Genomic DNA, 18,274 nt, shown 5'->3' with positions numbered 1-18,274 from the left:
AAGTACAAAGTCTGTATAACAGATGCAACTTTAATAATACGCAGAGCAAAAATTAATCCATCAATACTAATAGCTCATCAAAAGGTTCTTGCCACTACTACGGCTAAATATCCTATTACAAGAGGTGAAGTGAAAGTCCTGACCATACCAGCTGGTGTGCAGGGTAAAACACTGGACAATATATTTTTAGGACAGGTTCCTAAGAGATGTATTATAGGTTTTGTGAATAATACAGCATTCAACGGTAGTTATGTTAAAAATCCTTTCAACTTTGAAAATTTTGGTATTTGCTCATTTAGCCTATATATAGATGGTCAACAGATACCTTCAAAATCGTTACAACCATCATTTCCAAACGATGTATTTACTAGCGCATACCACACCCTGTACTCAGGCACCGGTATACATTTTCTTAACGAAGGTAATGGAATATCGAGGGAACAATATTCAAATGGATACTGTTTACTAGCTTTTGATTTAACACCTGACTTGTCGGCTAACTCTAATGTGCATTGGAATCTTGTACGCCATGGTAGTGTAAGAATGGAAGTAAGATTCGAGAGCGCATTGACTGAAACAATTAACTGTGTAGTTTACGCAGAGTTTTCAAATATTATAGAAATAGATAAGAACAGAAATGTATGTGTGGATTATAGTAGTTAAGCAATCACTTATGTAATTATTATGATATTAAGAATAATAAAATATAATGTAATCGAATATGACATGGTTTTTATTTACCTTCATTACTTTTTTTACAAAGAGACTCATTACTTATGTTGAGATCATATTATGTGTGTTTAAATACATTGGTATAAATATGAATTGATAGTAATAAATGTAGTCAGTAAAAGAGTGAAAGAGTAGGGGAGTAAACGCGTATTAAAGTATGAACACACTAGAAGTGCAAATGAGTCTTCGTAGAATACATCCCAGCCTCCAGAGCAACGTATATCCTTCAAATCGATTGCCGATGTATGCTCAGGTGCCAGCACTTATATATGCAATCTTGACCCTGATTCACAGCCGGGGTCTCATTGGGTGGCTATTCATATAAACGTCGAAAGAGTTGGGGAATACTTTGATTCGTTTGGACGTAAACCTATTGAAGCAATAGAAGGATTTTTAAGGAGGAATTGTTGCATGTGGAGATACAATAACCTTACGGTTCAGGATTACCTATCGGCGGTGTGCGGAGAGTACTGTTTGGTATACATATATTACAAGTTCAGGGGGATGAGATTAGAAGACTTCCTTAGAAATTTTACGTGTGACTCAGAGAACAATGATACGGTGCTAGTAAATTTGTATAGAAATATAATGGACATATAAATAAAAGAATAATACCTGGAATAAAAATGTTTTATTTAAATATGTAACCCTTACATCTAATTTTATTATAGATAATGGTGTTAATGTAGGTATATTTATTGTTGTTTGCTTAGACCCGTAGGTTAGGTTAGGTTAGATTTAGTTTATTATATTATATTATTCTATTTTTCTTTTAGAGCCATAGATCGGGTTAGTGAATGTAGGAAAGTAGATAACGATGCATTCGTACTGAGTCATTAAGTAATTAGATAATGAGTGGGGATTTCGTGCAGGAAATAGTAACTGATAAGGTGGTGATTAGTAAGTAATTAGCAAGGTTTTGGGAAAGCTATCTCTGGAACGGTTAGAGCTATCAGTTCAGGAGTGAGTGCATTCGACTCCGCACGTCCTGTTTAGTGGGGTTAGAGTACAAACTTTTTTTTTTTTTTTTTTTTTTTTTTTTAGGCGGGCGCTGCCTCCGAAACAGCTTTTTTTACCGAAGCAGTGGGTGAGGCAGTGCCCGGGAATCCATACTACTAACGTTTAAACAGCTAAAACGTGTTTTCTGACCATTACAGGAGAAGGTAAATCACATATTAGAAAATCGTATTGATAGTGCAACCGTAATCAGTATCCTGTCTAGAAAGTTCTCGTACATCGATCATGATTATTTCCCAAAATATAAATGAGCCGAAACGCGACTAGAGATTTTGTGTCATTAATTAGTGTATTTCTGCGCGTAATATGCATTTATTTGTAATTAAATTCCTCATTGATTTATTTAAAAATAAATACTTGTAGAGATCTACGGCGTTTTCTATCCGATCACCTAGCTCGTAACAATAAGTTATATTAAACTCTTTGTTTGAAACTGAAAGTCAACACGGCTTTAATCTTTTAAAACATGAGCTATAACTAACATACAATTAGGGGTAGGGTTTGCGATACTAACAAAAAACTAACTTGACTTGAGAATATAAGTGTTATTGGACATTATCGGAAACTAAAATGTTATATTAAAATCTATGAGTGTGGGAGAAACTAAAGGGCTCATTTTGGCGTCAAGTGTGCGATAGTTGCTAACATTTGATTCCTCTAATTATTTACTAAAATATATACATATATGTAACTTAACTTAATACAGTAAAATAAAATTTAAAAAATAAAGTTTAAATTGGTTTAAGCAGCCGATTCTCAGACTTACTGAATATGCATTAAAAAATTCATAAGAATCGGTCAAGCCGTTTCGAAGGAGTATGGGAACGAACATTGTGACACGAGAATTTTATATATATTAGATATTAATGGCGCTAAGTGTGACTCCCGGATGTCATACTTAAGATAATTCTAATTCAATTCGACCAACCCTATAAAATTCGCAGTATAGACGAGAGCGTGCTTCGCGGTTTAGTTATCTGTTTGGTTAACTTTTAACATAACCATGATTATTGTATCTGGTTTAAACCATTACGTCGTGATAACATTGTAGTCTTATCTTATTAAAAGCAATTCGGGAATTTTTAAACGATATCTCGTAATCAACCGTCAAATTAATCAATAATTATCGTGATGTATGTTTTGATGAATTAATTAATTTACTTAATTCGTAATCTAACAGCTAACATCACTACATAGTATAAAACAAAGTCGCTTTCTCTGTCCCTAAATCCCTATGTATGCTTAAATTTTTAAAACTACGCAACGGATTTTGATGCGGTTTTTTTAAATAGATAGAGTGATTGAAGAGGAATGTTTATATGTATAATAACATCCATTAAATATGGATAGAGAAATACTGTTATTTTTGAGGTTTTTAATGTGATGTCGTACATCGTAAATAATTACATTTTTTCCGTTTACATTGCGAACCCTACGAGTTTTATCAAAATAATGTACAAAGTATTGTACACATTGAAAAGGTTTACAGAAAACTCCGCGATGCTATATGTCTACCTCTTATGGATATCCCACAATTTTTTTGTCATTTACTTTTTACGACAGTCGACAAATAATGGCTAATTTTCGAAGCGATTTTAACCAATACAGCATTAATCTTATTAAACACATTTAACTAAGTAATACCTAATAATTCGGCTGTGTTGTATGATGGTGTGCTCATGATGCAGGATTAGCGCTATGGATATTCTTAAAACTCCTTTTAAGCATATCTGTAGCTTAAACAAGTCAAGGCTTAAATATTGGTCGTTGTATGTTTTAATCCATAACGCTTTTATAAGCAGACAGACATAACATTTATTACATACGAAAACACACACACACAAAAAAATAAAATAAGACATTAAAAATTCCCTTTTGCCATTCAGTTCGCTTCCAGTGTGAAATGTGTGTGTACTGTGGTTGTAATTGGCCCTGGCTCACCATTATGCTATAAAAAGTTCCACAGCGCTGGTCATTCTGCCAGAGACCACAGCAGCTAGTTTGCGCCTCAGTAGCAAAGAAAAATAAAAGCCACGTTTTACACAGATTATAAATGAGATTCTTTTTTTTATACCACCCAAAGACGACAATAAATTATTCAGTAGATTAATTATTAATCTAAAGAACGGTACAAGCTATGAATTTTATAAGCTTGATAAGACTTTTGTGTCTGTCTTAGTATAAAATTAAGAATATTCAAGATATAATAACCATATATAACTACTAGCAGGCTCGGCCAAGCGTTGCTGTGGCTAAGATTTTTGTTATATTACATAGTAGTAAGCTATTCAAGGGAAACGGCAGTAGAACACCAGTCCGCCATACTTTTTTGGTGGTAATGCCATTAAATTGTAGCTTATTTGAAACGTTAGTACTTTCAACACAGCGCCATCTGTTAGAATTGTGACTAACAAATAATAAACAAATATTTTGCAATAAAATAATATTGCGGGTATAAATTGAGATGTAAGCTATCCTATCTTTTAAGTTAGATCAAACTGCACATGGTGTGCAAATTTGATTGAAATCGATTCGGTAGTTTAGGAGTCCATAGCGGACAAACAACGTGACACGTAATTTATATATATTAAGATTATATCAACATAAAACAACAAATTAGATTTTTCTAGACTAAATTCTCGTTTCGCGTCAAGTTTATAGAGGACACATGTTTTGCCATTTTGAGTAAACACATGCACAAGGTCGAAAGTCTCGTGATCTTTGAGCTATACTACACATATACATACATGCTACACATCTTTGGGCTATGCTTCTTTATTATTTAATAATATATTCTGCTGCCCTCGCGAATCTTTATTATTTAATAATATATTCTCCTTAATGCCTAGCCTACCTTTTTAGTACATACCCACATGGAACATTTTGCTATGCTACCCCAGAGACTGATTTTTCTTTATATAAACCTCAGAGTTTAAGTTATAAGTTCTTAACTAACAAATAAAAAATAGGGGTTGATCGGAGAGGGTAGATTAAAGTTAAGGGTTATATGCATAAAAACAAAGTTTTTGTCTAAAAATTAATTAAAAATTTTCTGGGGTGGACACCTCTTACTCTAAAAAAAAGGCAGCCCTGCTCCACGTCAAACAACATTGGAAAGATCACACCTCCATCCTCACATAACGGTGACGCATGTTGGACCGATTTTCAGTGGAATCAGCCAACATTTTGAAAACGAAAGTCGAATTTTGATGCCAATAAACTTTGGCGATCGGTATTTATCACGTGATTTTAAAAAGATTGATGACCTCCTAATCATCTGTCAAATGCGAAACTGTCTCCGACCAAGATTGCTAAAAAGCACTCGAGATTTAAAAAAAGGAATAAAATCGTTAAGTTTTGTTAAATGTGTAAAAATTGCGGGAACAAAAGACAATATTAGCTTATCTGTGCTCGTATATCTAAATGCCGCCTGTCAAATAGTATCTATAGATATTATAATAATAATAAAAGCCTTTTATTTCAGATACTTTTAAACACATATTTCTACCACCACATTTTAGATATCTTTTTGGCGGCCTCCTCCAAATCCCACCATTCCTCTCTGCACTGTGCCACTCTCTGCCATGTACCTGCTGTTTCCCTAATTTGGTCTATACACCTTCTAAGTTGCCTTCCTCTTTTGCTTTTATTCTACCTAGTGCACCAGTTTAGTGATTGCTTGCACCACTTTTCTGTTCCTCTTGCCATGTGCCCCGCCCATTACCACATTCATTGGGACATCTACTACCGAAGTTATTATATTTTTATACCTATTCTTTTCTTTCCTATCATTACATCGATCGTTGACACACATGTAGCTTTGTATGCTGCGCTTTAGTGAGCGCCCAAGTTTGAGATCCATATGTTAGTACAGAAATCTATAGAAATACCTAAGCTTAAATTTCAGAAAAAAGATCCGATATATCTATAAAAATAATTTAAGAATAATATTCAATTTCCAAAGTTATTTGAAATTCAATCGAAGAATATATTATATTAGGTATTTATTTTTAACTATGCCTTAAGAATTTCCTGATTTACGAATTAGGTTGATTGACCCAACCTTTTAACTAAATTCAAATTTCGTTTACTCTCTAGACTCCAGGCATCCTATCATTCCATTTGTCCCTGAGAAGAACGCGTTTTGGCCTAAACTCACTGATATCCAGATTGTGTATTCTGATAAACGAGCTAGGACACTTTGAAATAAATTTTCCTTTAGTTTTTATACATTCGTGTATGTTATGTTCGCCAATTAAATGTTGTATTTTATTTTTATTGTACCAGTGTACCGAGCGTTGGCAAGCTTTTTGTAAATAATACATGACTCACTATCGTTGTAAAGATCAAGCTCCATCTAAGCAGCTACTGACTATCTTACAGCCTTCTCATCATGAACGAAAAATATAAGTCAAGCTTTATGGTTATTTATGTCAACTGACCTTTTTTGTTTCTCGCTTAAAAAAACTTAACAATAATAGTTTCCATTGAAAATCTTTATATATATAATTCTTCTGTGAGTGTGTATGTCACTGAACTTCTCTCAAACGACTGGACCGATTTTGATGAAATTTTTTGTGTGTGTTCAAGGGGATCTGGGAATGGTTTAGATTCACAAATCAGCCCGGCAGATGGCGCTGCAGTCGGTACTTTCATACTTTGCTTTACTAATTGCTTGAAATATCATGCAGGACAACGTCTGTCGGGTCCACTAGTATCTGTATAAGTTCAAACTCAAAATAACTTTATTCATATAGGTAAACAAGAACACTTATGAACGTCAACAGAAAAGATGTTAAATTGGTTCTAAATTTACATTTATTACTAGTTCGCAAGTCACCGCTCTACGCGGTAAGAAGAACCGGTATGAAACTCTTCGCCACTCTTTTTAATCGCCAAGTTTTGAGTCATACGAATTGTTTGAACTGGAGCAAATTAATCCCAAGAATTATTGAAATAATCGTCAAATTTATAAAAAGCTTTACTGATTTATTTACGTTTAACGAGAGTTTTGAATTAATCCAGTGATAATTCTCTAATTTCGCTTGGGAGTTTGTTGTAAAAACGAATACAATTTCCATATAAGGAGTGGTTTATCTTCTGGAGCCTGGTTGGTCGTACGCTTAGCTTAGTTCTCTTTCGAGTATTATACTGGTGAAAATCACCATTTGTTTTAAAATCGCTTATATTTTTTGGACATACAACAAGGCTTCAAGAATATATTGACCAGATAGTGTCATAATAAATTCCTTAAACTTATTTCGTTAGATATTGTTAATAGGTTTAATACCAGGAATATCGGGTATATGAATAAGCTATTAGAAATTTGTTCTAGGGTTTAACCCAAATGATATTTAAGAGGCAATATCGACACGAAAACCGCAGTAAAACTAAACCATATTTCCTAAAGGGAAATTGTAATATAACCACAAAACCAATTGTTGACGCAAATCAAATTTTCCTTAAATTATTTATTTACTATGGTTTTATCCCAGCTAATAAATCACATTTTAATTAGCATTGAGGTAAATACAAAAACAAAATCTAAGTAAAGCAGTTGTAATCTATGTTAGAAGTCTGTTGTCTACATCATATATTTCAATGGAATTATATTCCATATCTAAGTATAGATGAAATATATAATGGAATCTATAGAATTTGGCGAAATTCAATCGAAGTACAAAGGGTATTTAAGGTTCAAAAAAATGTATTAGAGCAATTTGTGGAGCAAACTATCTAGATAGTTGCGTACCTTTGTTTAAGAAGCTCTAAATTGTATCTCTTCTCTGTATATATATATTTTAGAAATGACCTTATTCGTTCACAAAAACATAAATATTTTTAATTCAACGGGGATGGACCACAATTGAAGTAGACATGGGGAAAAATCGGTTATGCCAAAAAAAGTGCATGCGTACACATATCAGAAGAGAAACTTCTTTGTAAATTAATTATTGAGTGATTAAGCCGCCCAAATCTCATAATTTAACTTTGCCAGTCTTTCTATATTAATGAATGATACTAATTAAAAACCAGAACTAAAATTAGTTGTTGTTATGTATATAGAAATACCACCATAAATATGGTAACAATTACCAAATAATATAACAAATTAATTATTATCATAATTACTTATGGCCACATTTTCTAAAATAGCGAACTGGGTCTTAGCAAAAAAGGTCTTGGTTCTGTGACCTTATAAAATACAAAACCAACAAAAAAAATGGTAATTTAGTTACTTAATAAAATAATAATGATATTGATATGTATTAAAAACACCATCGGTGTTCAAGTATAATTATACTGCAATTGCACCACAATATTATACCAGCACATCTTTATTAAACATTCGACAAAAACGCTGCACATCTTCGTGACGTTCCGTAAAAATTTTACCCTCATGCGCCTAAAGAAGTTTCACTTCAATAATCTAGAATTGTTATTTATAATAATATACCAAAAACATTCAAAGATCCTACTAGTTTTAAAAAATCGTCATTTGGAAAAAAAGTATTATTCTTTTAATGATTATTTGCGTGACACATAATAATGAATATTAATTTGATAATGTAATAAGGTGATGATGTAGTGATAAAATAAGAATTGACTATAATGATATGACTCAACATCTAATCTACCTTTTAAGAAAAATTTGCACGCCATTATGAGTGGCAAGTAATATGCGAACTTCAGATTGTACCACCATAACATTTTTGTGACATATTCGTGCAAATTTGCCGCTAAAGCTTAGGTTTCCTAGAAAAGCGGTGCCGTTAACTAACGGCCGTCATTTGACGGTTGTTAATAACTATTTAACATAATGCAAAAAAACAATCATTTTCGCTTCTCTCATTGTATTAATTAAATATGGGCACCGCTACACGCGAAAAACGTTGAACTAATGTTTATCACCGCTATGACGGCCGTCATGCAAATGACAGCACCGCTATTTGACGTTACGGTGACACTCAACGTTCTCTAGGAAACCTACTCCGATGTTATTTATAGACAACGTATGGGTGACGTCACCCAACGCTACATTACGGCCGTTAGATAACGGCACCGCTTTTCTAGGAAACCTAAGCTTAAAGCAGGTGACGTTACGGGCGCTGCCACAGATAATAAGCCAACGAACGTTAAACTCCTTAGTGATAACTTATTAGATTGTTTATTGTTAAAAATGTTTATTTTGGTATTTAATTCAATCTTTAATTATGAGTTATATATAATAATATAGCCTTTAAATTCCGAAACTCTGTGATTATATATATAAGAACTTTAATATATTTTCACTCCAGTATATCAGAGTTCGGTGTGCCTCTTGGCAAAGGCCTCCTCTAGGAGTCATATATGTTAGGTTTATGTCAATGCAAAACGATTATTTCAGCATCACAAAAACGATGTATCACTTGTCAAATAACTAAAACATAGCTATGACCTACATAATATATAACGTGTTGTACTAAAAACATATGAAAAAACTATGCAAAAACTACGGCGGATAATCGAGAGCGCAAATTTTCAACTAGCAAAAACCATTCGAATAGGAGCAGTAGGTCAAAAAGCCGTTACCAAGAAGTCTAACATAAAAGCAACTGTATTTAGTTCAGATTAACTATGAGATTTAGATAATACAGTTTTGCTTTATATTTTTTTAAATATTTACGCTTACGTACACTGTAGCTTCAAAATCTAGTATATCTAATATATAAAATTCTCGTGTCACAATGTTCGTTATAACTTATAATCATCCGAAACGGCTCGACCGATTTTTATGAAATTTTTTATGCATATACAGTATGTCTGAGAATCGGCTACTATCTATATTTCAAACCCCATAGTGATAAGGGGTGTCTACCCCAAATTTTTGTTTTTATTTTAGGCATTTTTTTATGATACAGCATACAAAAATACATACAACCCCTAAGTTTCACCCTCTACGATCAACCTCATTTTTTTATTATAGTAGATAGTTATTTTTATTGAACTAAAAAAATGTTTCCTATAAATAATATACATGGCAAAACAACGTTAGCCGGGTCAGCTAGTATGTATATAAAAATGAATTGCTGTTCGTTTCTCTCGAACTGAAGAATAGGTAAACCGATTTGGCTAATTATGATCTTGAAATATTTGACAAGTTCAGGGAAAATTTAACGGTGGGAAACAAATAATAAGTAATGAAAAATACTAAAAGCGAAAATTGAATTTTCAAATAAAATCTATTCCTAGCTGGGATTATACGTATATTTGATTTGGATTTTGTCTCTTTATATATAAAAAAAACCTTCAGTATTTTGTGTTTCATAGCTGTAGTCTGAAGTCCGATATCTTTAGTCTGTTTTAAATATTTTGTAAGTAATTGTGTAGGTGAAACACATGATATTCGAAAGTTATCACAAATGCTTCAAGATAAAATTAGTTTGTCGGATATGCTTCGCATTTTGCAGCAAGCAGGATGTAATTGTTTGTGATAAACAGTTGAGATTTAAATCGAAACAATAATCTGTGGGTTTACCCCGTAATTTATATTAATTTGGGTTTTCTTACCTACATTCTAAGTTTGCGATATGGGTTTGATAGCATTATTAATTGATTAATTGAGTTGATAATTATTCCCGATTCGATTTTAGATATATTATATGCTTCCATAATAGTTATCGTGTATAGAACACTTAAAGTGAGCGTAACTGTTAAATACATCATCTAACAATATTGTTTTGTCTTTAACAAACAACACAAACCTTGGTTACCATGGCAACGCTAGATTGTTTTTATGGCAACCGTGGCCATGTAGATTATGTATTGAAATAACCATGTAAAAGGTAATTTACGAACAAAACAAAAATATTATTTATTTAAGAATACTTTAATAATCGTCGCTTTAAGAGATAATTAGGCATTTAAAAATACTTGAGAACTTCGTATGGAAAAGTCCTAACGAACTAAACGAAAGAATGTCTAAATATAATCAAATATAAATATCACGCAGATTACTATGAGCGTCAGTAAAAAAATAAGTTTACTGAAAAAAATTAAATATAACAAATAACATATATTATACAAATCAAATTCATACTGATTTGCAAAATTCCTACTAGATATTACCTTAAGTACACTCGCAACGCAGTTCTTCTACCGTAAAAAGTTGTGAGATCCATGTAATACCAAGTCGGTCAATTTATTCAGACCCTACTTTCGGGACCTTCTGTCTTAAGTTATTACGTAATTAGCTAACCAAACAACATCTTATACTGACCACATCAATATGACAAATCTTTTATTTTTGATTTCTCTAATCTATATATTACTTGACTTGGCAATTTAGGCTTCTAATTTTATCCACAACGAAGTTATGGGGGTCCAAAATGGCCTGAACTGCTTCGAGAAGGTACGGCCGTGCCGTTTCTTGCTTGACTTGGTGGGCCCACTGTCGTGCCCCCAGATATTGTTGTCCCTAACAGACCTTATACAAACTAATTCTAAGTATCGACAATTTCGAACCATTGAATTCGGGCTGTTTGAAAAATGTTGTATTAGGTTTTCACATGAATATACGTAGGTGATACGAAGTTCATCGGTTCATCGGTATATATTTTAAAATATTATAAATAAAAATAATATATTTTAAATAAAAATACTATCTTTGACCATTTAAACGTATAACACATGTACATCGTTTTTCTTAATTTTGGAAGTGTGTCAATTTTTATTTGTTTTTTCAAAATTAACGTAATATAATTTAGAATAGATAGATTTTAGAAGATACTTTAGATAGTTTTGTAATTATACTTTAGATAGTTTTGTCTGTATGTCAAAATCCCATTAAATCATATTATTAGCGCGAAGTCTTTTCTTTTTCTTTTCTTTTTGTATGCTTTTATAAATTCGACGATTATTTAAATGATCCCAATCTTTGGGATTGATTTGTTCCAGTTAAAATAATTATATGACTCAAAACGTAGCGATTAAAAAGAGTGGCAGAGAATTTCTTGCCAGTTCTTCTTGCCCTTGACTTGCGAACTGATAGTAAATGTAAATTAAGAATCAATTTAACATCTTTTCTGTTGTCGTTCATAAGTGTATTTACCTATATACCCACCCCAAATCCCAACTAAATCTTATATTATGTAAAATCTTTTTAACTAATTAACTAAATGTTAATAAGTGCACAATATTGCACATAGGAAAGAAAAATCCGCACATTACTTATCGCCTAGGTCATCAGCAGTTAATTCCAGTATTCACGCAAAAAGACTTGGGTGTTACCATCAGTTGTGATTTGAAGTGGGAATGTCACATTATGAATATAGTGAAAAAGGCTAATTCCATGCTCTATTTAGTGAGAAAATCATTCAAATGCCTGTCACCAAGAACACTCTTAAAGATATATAAATGTTACATTAGACCACTATTAGAGTATGCCTACAGCATTTGGGATCCTTATTTCATAAAGGATATTAGTTTGCTTGAAAGGGTTCAAAGAAAAGCCACGAAAATGATCAGGTCATTCAGGAAGAAATCTTATAATGAGCGTCTGAAAGCACTTGACCTTACTGATTTAGGAAGTAGGAGATTACGAGGAAATCTCATTGAAACCTATAAAATCCTCACTGGCCACTATAATGTTCCAGGAATTGAGAAGCTCTTCATTTTAAGTGAAAATACGCATTTGAGGGGTAGTTCTTTAAAACTTAAGACCACTCAACACAACACAAATTCCCTAAAGAACTTTCTCCCAAACCGTGTAGTGGCCGACTGGAGTAGGCTTCCGGAAAGTGTGATCAGTGCACCATCTGTGAACACCTTTAAAAATAGACTGGACAAGTTTCTCCAAATCCCATAATACACGCGCATCAGCTTATTAAAAGCTGCCAGTGTGTTAATTAAATAATAATAATAATAACTATTATAATAGCTAGTTTCTGTCAAAGGTCTGTCTGCCAATGGATAGAGGAGACGTGGAAACAATTTGGGGGAGGCCTATGTTGCTAATAAATTATTATTTTCGCCATGTAAATTAGATTTAAGAATATTTAATAAGAATAGCATGTAAATAAAAAAGGTCAGCGAATAAAGGGCTTTTATTATTATTAATAGCTAGTTTAATAATAATTAATATTTCAGGGTTATATCCTTGGTTCGTAACCACATAGGCCTAGTTTTAGGCAGTGTCGGTTTTAATTTAGTACAGATTAACTTATCTCATATCACGTCTGATAAGCGTGTTCCTTTTCTGAGCAATTTATGGTCTCGGGATTAGCAGTCATAAAGTATTAAATACTACAATTAGTATGGAATGTCGAATTTCTTTTACCACTTATGGCAATAAGTAAATGCCTTCAAGTGGGCATTTTTGACATTATAAGGGTTTAAGTACAAGTACAATTGCGGTTTGAATGTTATATATTTATTTCCCACATAATTATACAGTTATTACTAATACGATAGAACTACACGATAATTCTACAATTAAAATAACATTTAATTATCTTTTTAACTAATAATAAAACAAGCAACTCTTGTGAACTAAGCCAGTTTAAAAACAAATAGGTCTACCTCGATAGAAATCTTATTTATTACATGAATCATGTAAGGCGCCTCGCTAAAGTGTGCGCGCGGTACATCTAAAAGTTGTCTTCCGCCTCAGGTACTTGCTTGAAACCCGTAGACCCGGATCCAAAATCATTATCCGGGAAACGGTTAAAAACACCACGCTAATACTCTGTAACTCTCAGCGACTCGTCAACGAAAGAACTATATCGAAATTGAATACTCCCGATAAATCGTTGTGTCTTCGCTTTGTTAGGTAACTATCTGTTCTGTACATGTGCCTATAAGTTCGCTTGGAAAATGCATGGATACAGCGATCGCGCTATTACAAGTATTAGTTGCCAAGTAATTTTCGAGCCTGTATTACTTTTATTTTGTATCTTTTATTGTTATATTTGTTAATTATTTATTTATAAACACTTAGTTGCATTACATATTTGATATATATACATTATTTATTGCTAAAAGGATACTCTAATAAGAAAAAAGAAATACTAAGAGTAACGTGGATTAATAATAATATATAATGTAAAATTCATGAAACACGATGCTAGGAATAATATATTTACAATTACAAAAAAATATATAATTACAATAGTCACGATAAATAGATAGAAAAGATATGGTTTTTCGTTTTTTTTTTTTTGGGACACAATAAATAAATAAAAATTGGAAGTACCGGTCATACTTGGTTCCATCTTTAACTTGTATCTCCAAATACATATATTATGTTTAAATTATCCTGTTTTAAGTTTGCGTAAACTCTGATGTAAAAGCACGTCTGACGATAATGTATAAATTATGGTAATTACAACCTTGCAAGAAACAATTGAAGATAACAATTTTCATTAAAAAATTGAACTAAACATAGAAAACACTTAATTTTTTTTGCAATATAGCATATGTAATGCAGGAAAGATTAATGTTCATATATTGAATTTGAATATAAATGCGAATTCCACGTTTTGGAGCATCCATTTTCCTCATGTAATTATTCTATAACATTACTGTGGTCACATATTATCTATGTTATGGTTCGAGTATATTGTCCTTATGACGTTTATAATTAGTTTTCCTACAGCATAGAGCGTAACTTGCCAATAAATACTAAATACTAAACACAGCTCGTCCAGCTAAAAAGGTACTGGAAGCACTGAACGTGATACAACTCAGATTGACCAGGGCAACAGAAAATATATATGTTCCAATTACTAAGTATGAACTCTTCTACACATTAGTGGAACCAGTAATGGCAAATTGCCAGCGTTTGAAACCTTATCCTCTCGAACAATGTGACCCAAATTTTGGTTAAGAAAGAACTTCAACGAACAGTACAAAAAATCAATATTAAAATCGGTGTTTTTCAAATTGAGAGCAGTGTTGGCTTAGTGGCTTCAGCGTCCGACTCTCGTACATTCTTTCTATGTGCGCATTTAACATTTGCTCGAACGATGAAGGAAAACATCGTGAGGAAACCGACATGACTTAGACCCAAAAAGTCGACGGCGTGTGTCGTAAACTGGAGAGTGGAGGCTCATCATGAAACAGATTCAGAAATCTGAGACCAAGACCTAGAGGTTACAGCGCCATTGATTTATTTTAGATTTTGTTTTCAAATTGCTGTATATGTTATATATTTTTTTAATACAGAACAGACGATTGGCCGTAATCCCACCCGATGTTGTGCACACCTCACTGCGTATTGGAGAGCACACCTCAATAAAAAAAATCATGCTAAAAGATTATAGCAATCTTCCAACTTACGCTAACTTTGTTTATCATATCAATGCAGTTTTAGTTTTTTTTTTTTGTGGTTGCTTGTTTAATTTTTTCCCGTGCTAACTTGCTCATGTTCCAATATAATTGATGTGTATGTGTGTAAAATTTGTGATGTCATATTTTCTTGTATAATTTTATACATACACGTTGTTTTAGAACTTATAAATTATTACTTAATTTTTTTAATAAAAACTTAAAAAAAAAAAAAATTATTACACACTTACGAGTTACGAGACAATTACTAGCTGACAACAGTTATACTACGTTTGATACTATTTTTTAATTAATTTATCAAAAGGGTCGAGTACAACCAAATATACAAAACAATATAATATAGTCTTAAAAACTCTCAATATGAAAGACGCAAATAGGTATAATATTTATTTTCCTGCCTATTTTCACTATGAAAGTCTTTATACGGCTTTCAGATAAAAGCGAACGGGACTTGTTCAAATGGAAGTGCGGAGCCAAAAGAATTTTAGCGAATACCATTTAATTATAAACGAAGCCTAATATTTTGCATTTTTATTTATAAATTACTTTTTGTCGACTGCTTTTAATTATAAATGTTATATAATTAAGGCATTTTATTATATGGCTTTAATTTATGTGGAACCTGGTAAATGAAATTAATCATTTATAATTTTTATTTCAATAAATATATTTATTTTATTTTCTAGTAATTATATTTATAACTTACTTTATAATAAAAAATGTTTAATAACAATACAAAACAATAGTGATAATTATTAACAACGATTTTATTATACGTATAAAAAGAATTAATTAATTAGTCTTGATTTCAATACCATCATTTTTGTATATTTTATACTAAAATAAAATAGTACGACGTTTTTGTAATTTAGGCTAAATGAGATTTCAGCATGACTAACACGATTCATCGGTATGTAATTAGCATTTTAGCCGGTTAAGGTATCAAGTCGTTACGTCTAGACGTAACCTGCAGACCGCAAAGCAACTCGGCCAGTATGGTCTAGATTCCCGTCTAGCCAGCGGACCAGCACGCATGCGCCATGCACTTATACAACAGAAATCCATTTTTCATTCAAGAAAAGCCCAAAACGTGCGCCTAATTTATTCCCCCGTCGGATTCCACAGGAACATATAGGTACGCAATTGCCAATTCTGCCACTTCCTTCAACTTTAAATTGTTTAATTTACCGCTACACTCCTTACGAGTGTGACGTAACAGGCTGCCCATACTCCTTTGAGCCCAGCCCGAGAATAATAACCCCATCAATACCGCAAAACCGGAATGCGAAACGTGTTCAAGTACGAAAACCCACATGAAAATACTAAACTTCACTCGCCATCACTCGGTACCGGCGAATCAAATTCAAGGACCATGTCTCAGTTAATTTTAGCCGCGTTACGAACGTAAAAGATGCCGGCACATTGTTACTAAGTTACATAAGAGATCAGCTGTTCATGGATCTACTTACCATATCGTTGTTCTCCACGATCCAATTGATGGAGCATATTTGGTAGACGAAATATGCCCGGATCAGTTCACTGGTCTTTTTACTTTTGAACGCGTCTTTCGGGTTGCTGAATGTTAGATCTAGGTCGTCTTTACCCTGGGATGATGTAGAAAGCACTCGAATCCCGCGTGGAGCGTTCACTGCCAGCCTACGTAGCAGAGCCATGTTTTAAAAGCTCCGCGCACTGAACACTAGATTTCACACACGTCCACCCCGCTTGGTTGACAACTGACAACTGAATTTGAAAAGTTGATGACAGTGACGTATAAGTAGTAGCGCTCGATACCGCGATACGGCATGCGCACGCAGTGTTCCAATTTTAAACCCATCGGAGGTGTGTCTGTGTTGAGGCACATGATAGGTGGATTTTCGCAGCGATATTTCATTCTTTGCTAACTTCACTTTATTAAAGTATTGAGAAATTTATGGCACTCAATGCTGAAATACGATCAATATAGCGAGTGCAGTAACTAGCGGCAAGCGCCAAGCAGTGAATCAATTGCAGGGTGCAACGAAGCACGCAAATATAATAAAATCGTGATATATCATTTAAGATTATTACAATTACCATATTTTTTTTATACTTTTGTGTTTAAATTTCCTAAATTGAATATTGATTTTAAAGCTAAGCGTAAAATTGAAAAATATAAGAAAAATAATATATGAATCAATAAATAATAAACTACACTGTTTAAATAAACGAAAGCAATTTCCAAATACATAATTAACTATTATCGCTAGGTATTTCCAGGCTCTTATTTCCACGATAGGATAGATAAAATCAATTATAAATACTTATTCACTCCAATTATTTATAAGGGTTTTCCCAATTAATGTTCTTTGTTTTCTAGTGTTTCAGTTTCATCTAACTTTCAATCATTTTCAGACAACAGAGTATCAAGAATATATTTACGAAGTTATGTAATTGAGTGTAGAATAATGAATGAGCTCTTTGAATCTAATTGATTATTTGATACAACATAGTTTTATAATTGGTACAGTGACTACAAGAATCATATACACTAATATATTATATCTGACGGAGTTATTTTTGTCTATGGTTGAACGCCCTCAACAACTCAATCATAGATACTTTTTTGACCTTTTGAATTGAAAAAAAAAAATTTTGACGAAGTCCATATATTGTGAAACGCTATATAACATCAGGCCACGAATTTACTAATTATTTTTTCCGCTATTTAAAACTTACTACTTATATTATTGTTAACTATTAGGTCTTGCGTAATTGGTCGCCTGTATTACGCAGTTTATCTGTAATAACGGTTTTAAATTAAGGATGTAGTTTACGGAAAATCAAAAATGAGTTGCAGGATATCGATCGAATTTTAGAAAATCATTTAACAGAATAATCCAGAATCGTAGTCCGGATATTATTTTTATTGGTAAGCTTAGCTGATGTTACTAGTCAGAATGTCTAAGAACAAATTCAAATGTGTATTGAGTATTCCACGCGCCCCAGGTAGACAACTAGACATCAAAATATGATAAGTACTGATTTTACATAAAATAAACTTTGCCTCAAAAAATATATCGACTAATCGGTTTAGACTCATACCTTGTCTGATAATGTATTGAAACGATAACTATTTATAGATATTCTAAAACCTATCACACACTTCAAGAATGTTTTTTTATTTATATTACTAGAAATGGAATATGACATATCATAT

At 32.6% G+C, this 18,274-nt stretch overlaps 1 protein-coding gene across 2 annotated transcripts in view; it reads right to left on the bottom strand.

Moving 5' to 3' along the window:
* Positions 1–16,843, bottom strand: part of LOC125053553 (proline dehydrogenase 1, mitochondrial) — a 48,773-nt gene extending 31,930 nt beyond the window's left edge. The window contains exon 1 of one of the 2 annotated variants that reach the window (XM_047654944.1): positions 16,545–16,843. In XM_047654944.1, the coding sequence (XP_047510900.1) occupies positions 16,545–16,748 (204 nt within the window). In that variant the 5' untranslated portion in view covers positions 16,749–16,843. The remainder of the gene's footprint in view (positions 1–16,544) is intronic. The other variant, XM_047654945.1, reaches the window with a different exon arrangement.
* Positions 16,844–18,274: the final 1,431 nt, after the last annotated feature.

Source organism: Pieris napi, chromosome 11 (assembly GCF_905475465.1).
Source record: "Pieris napi chromosome 11, ilPieNapi1.2, whole genome shotgun sequence".
Classification (NCBI taxonomy): Eukaryota; Metazoa; Arthropoda; class Insecta; order Lepidoptera; family Pieridae; genus Pieris; species Pieris napi.
Note: the sequence above shows the minus strand (reverse complement) of the source record. Positions and strands in the feature narration are given on the sequence as shown.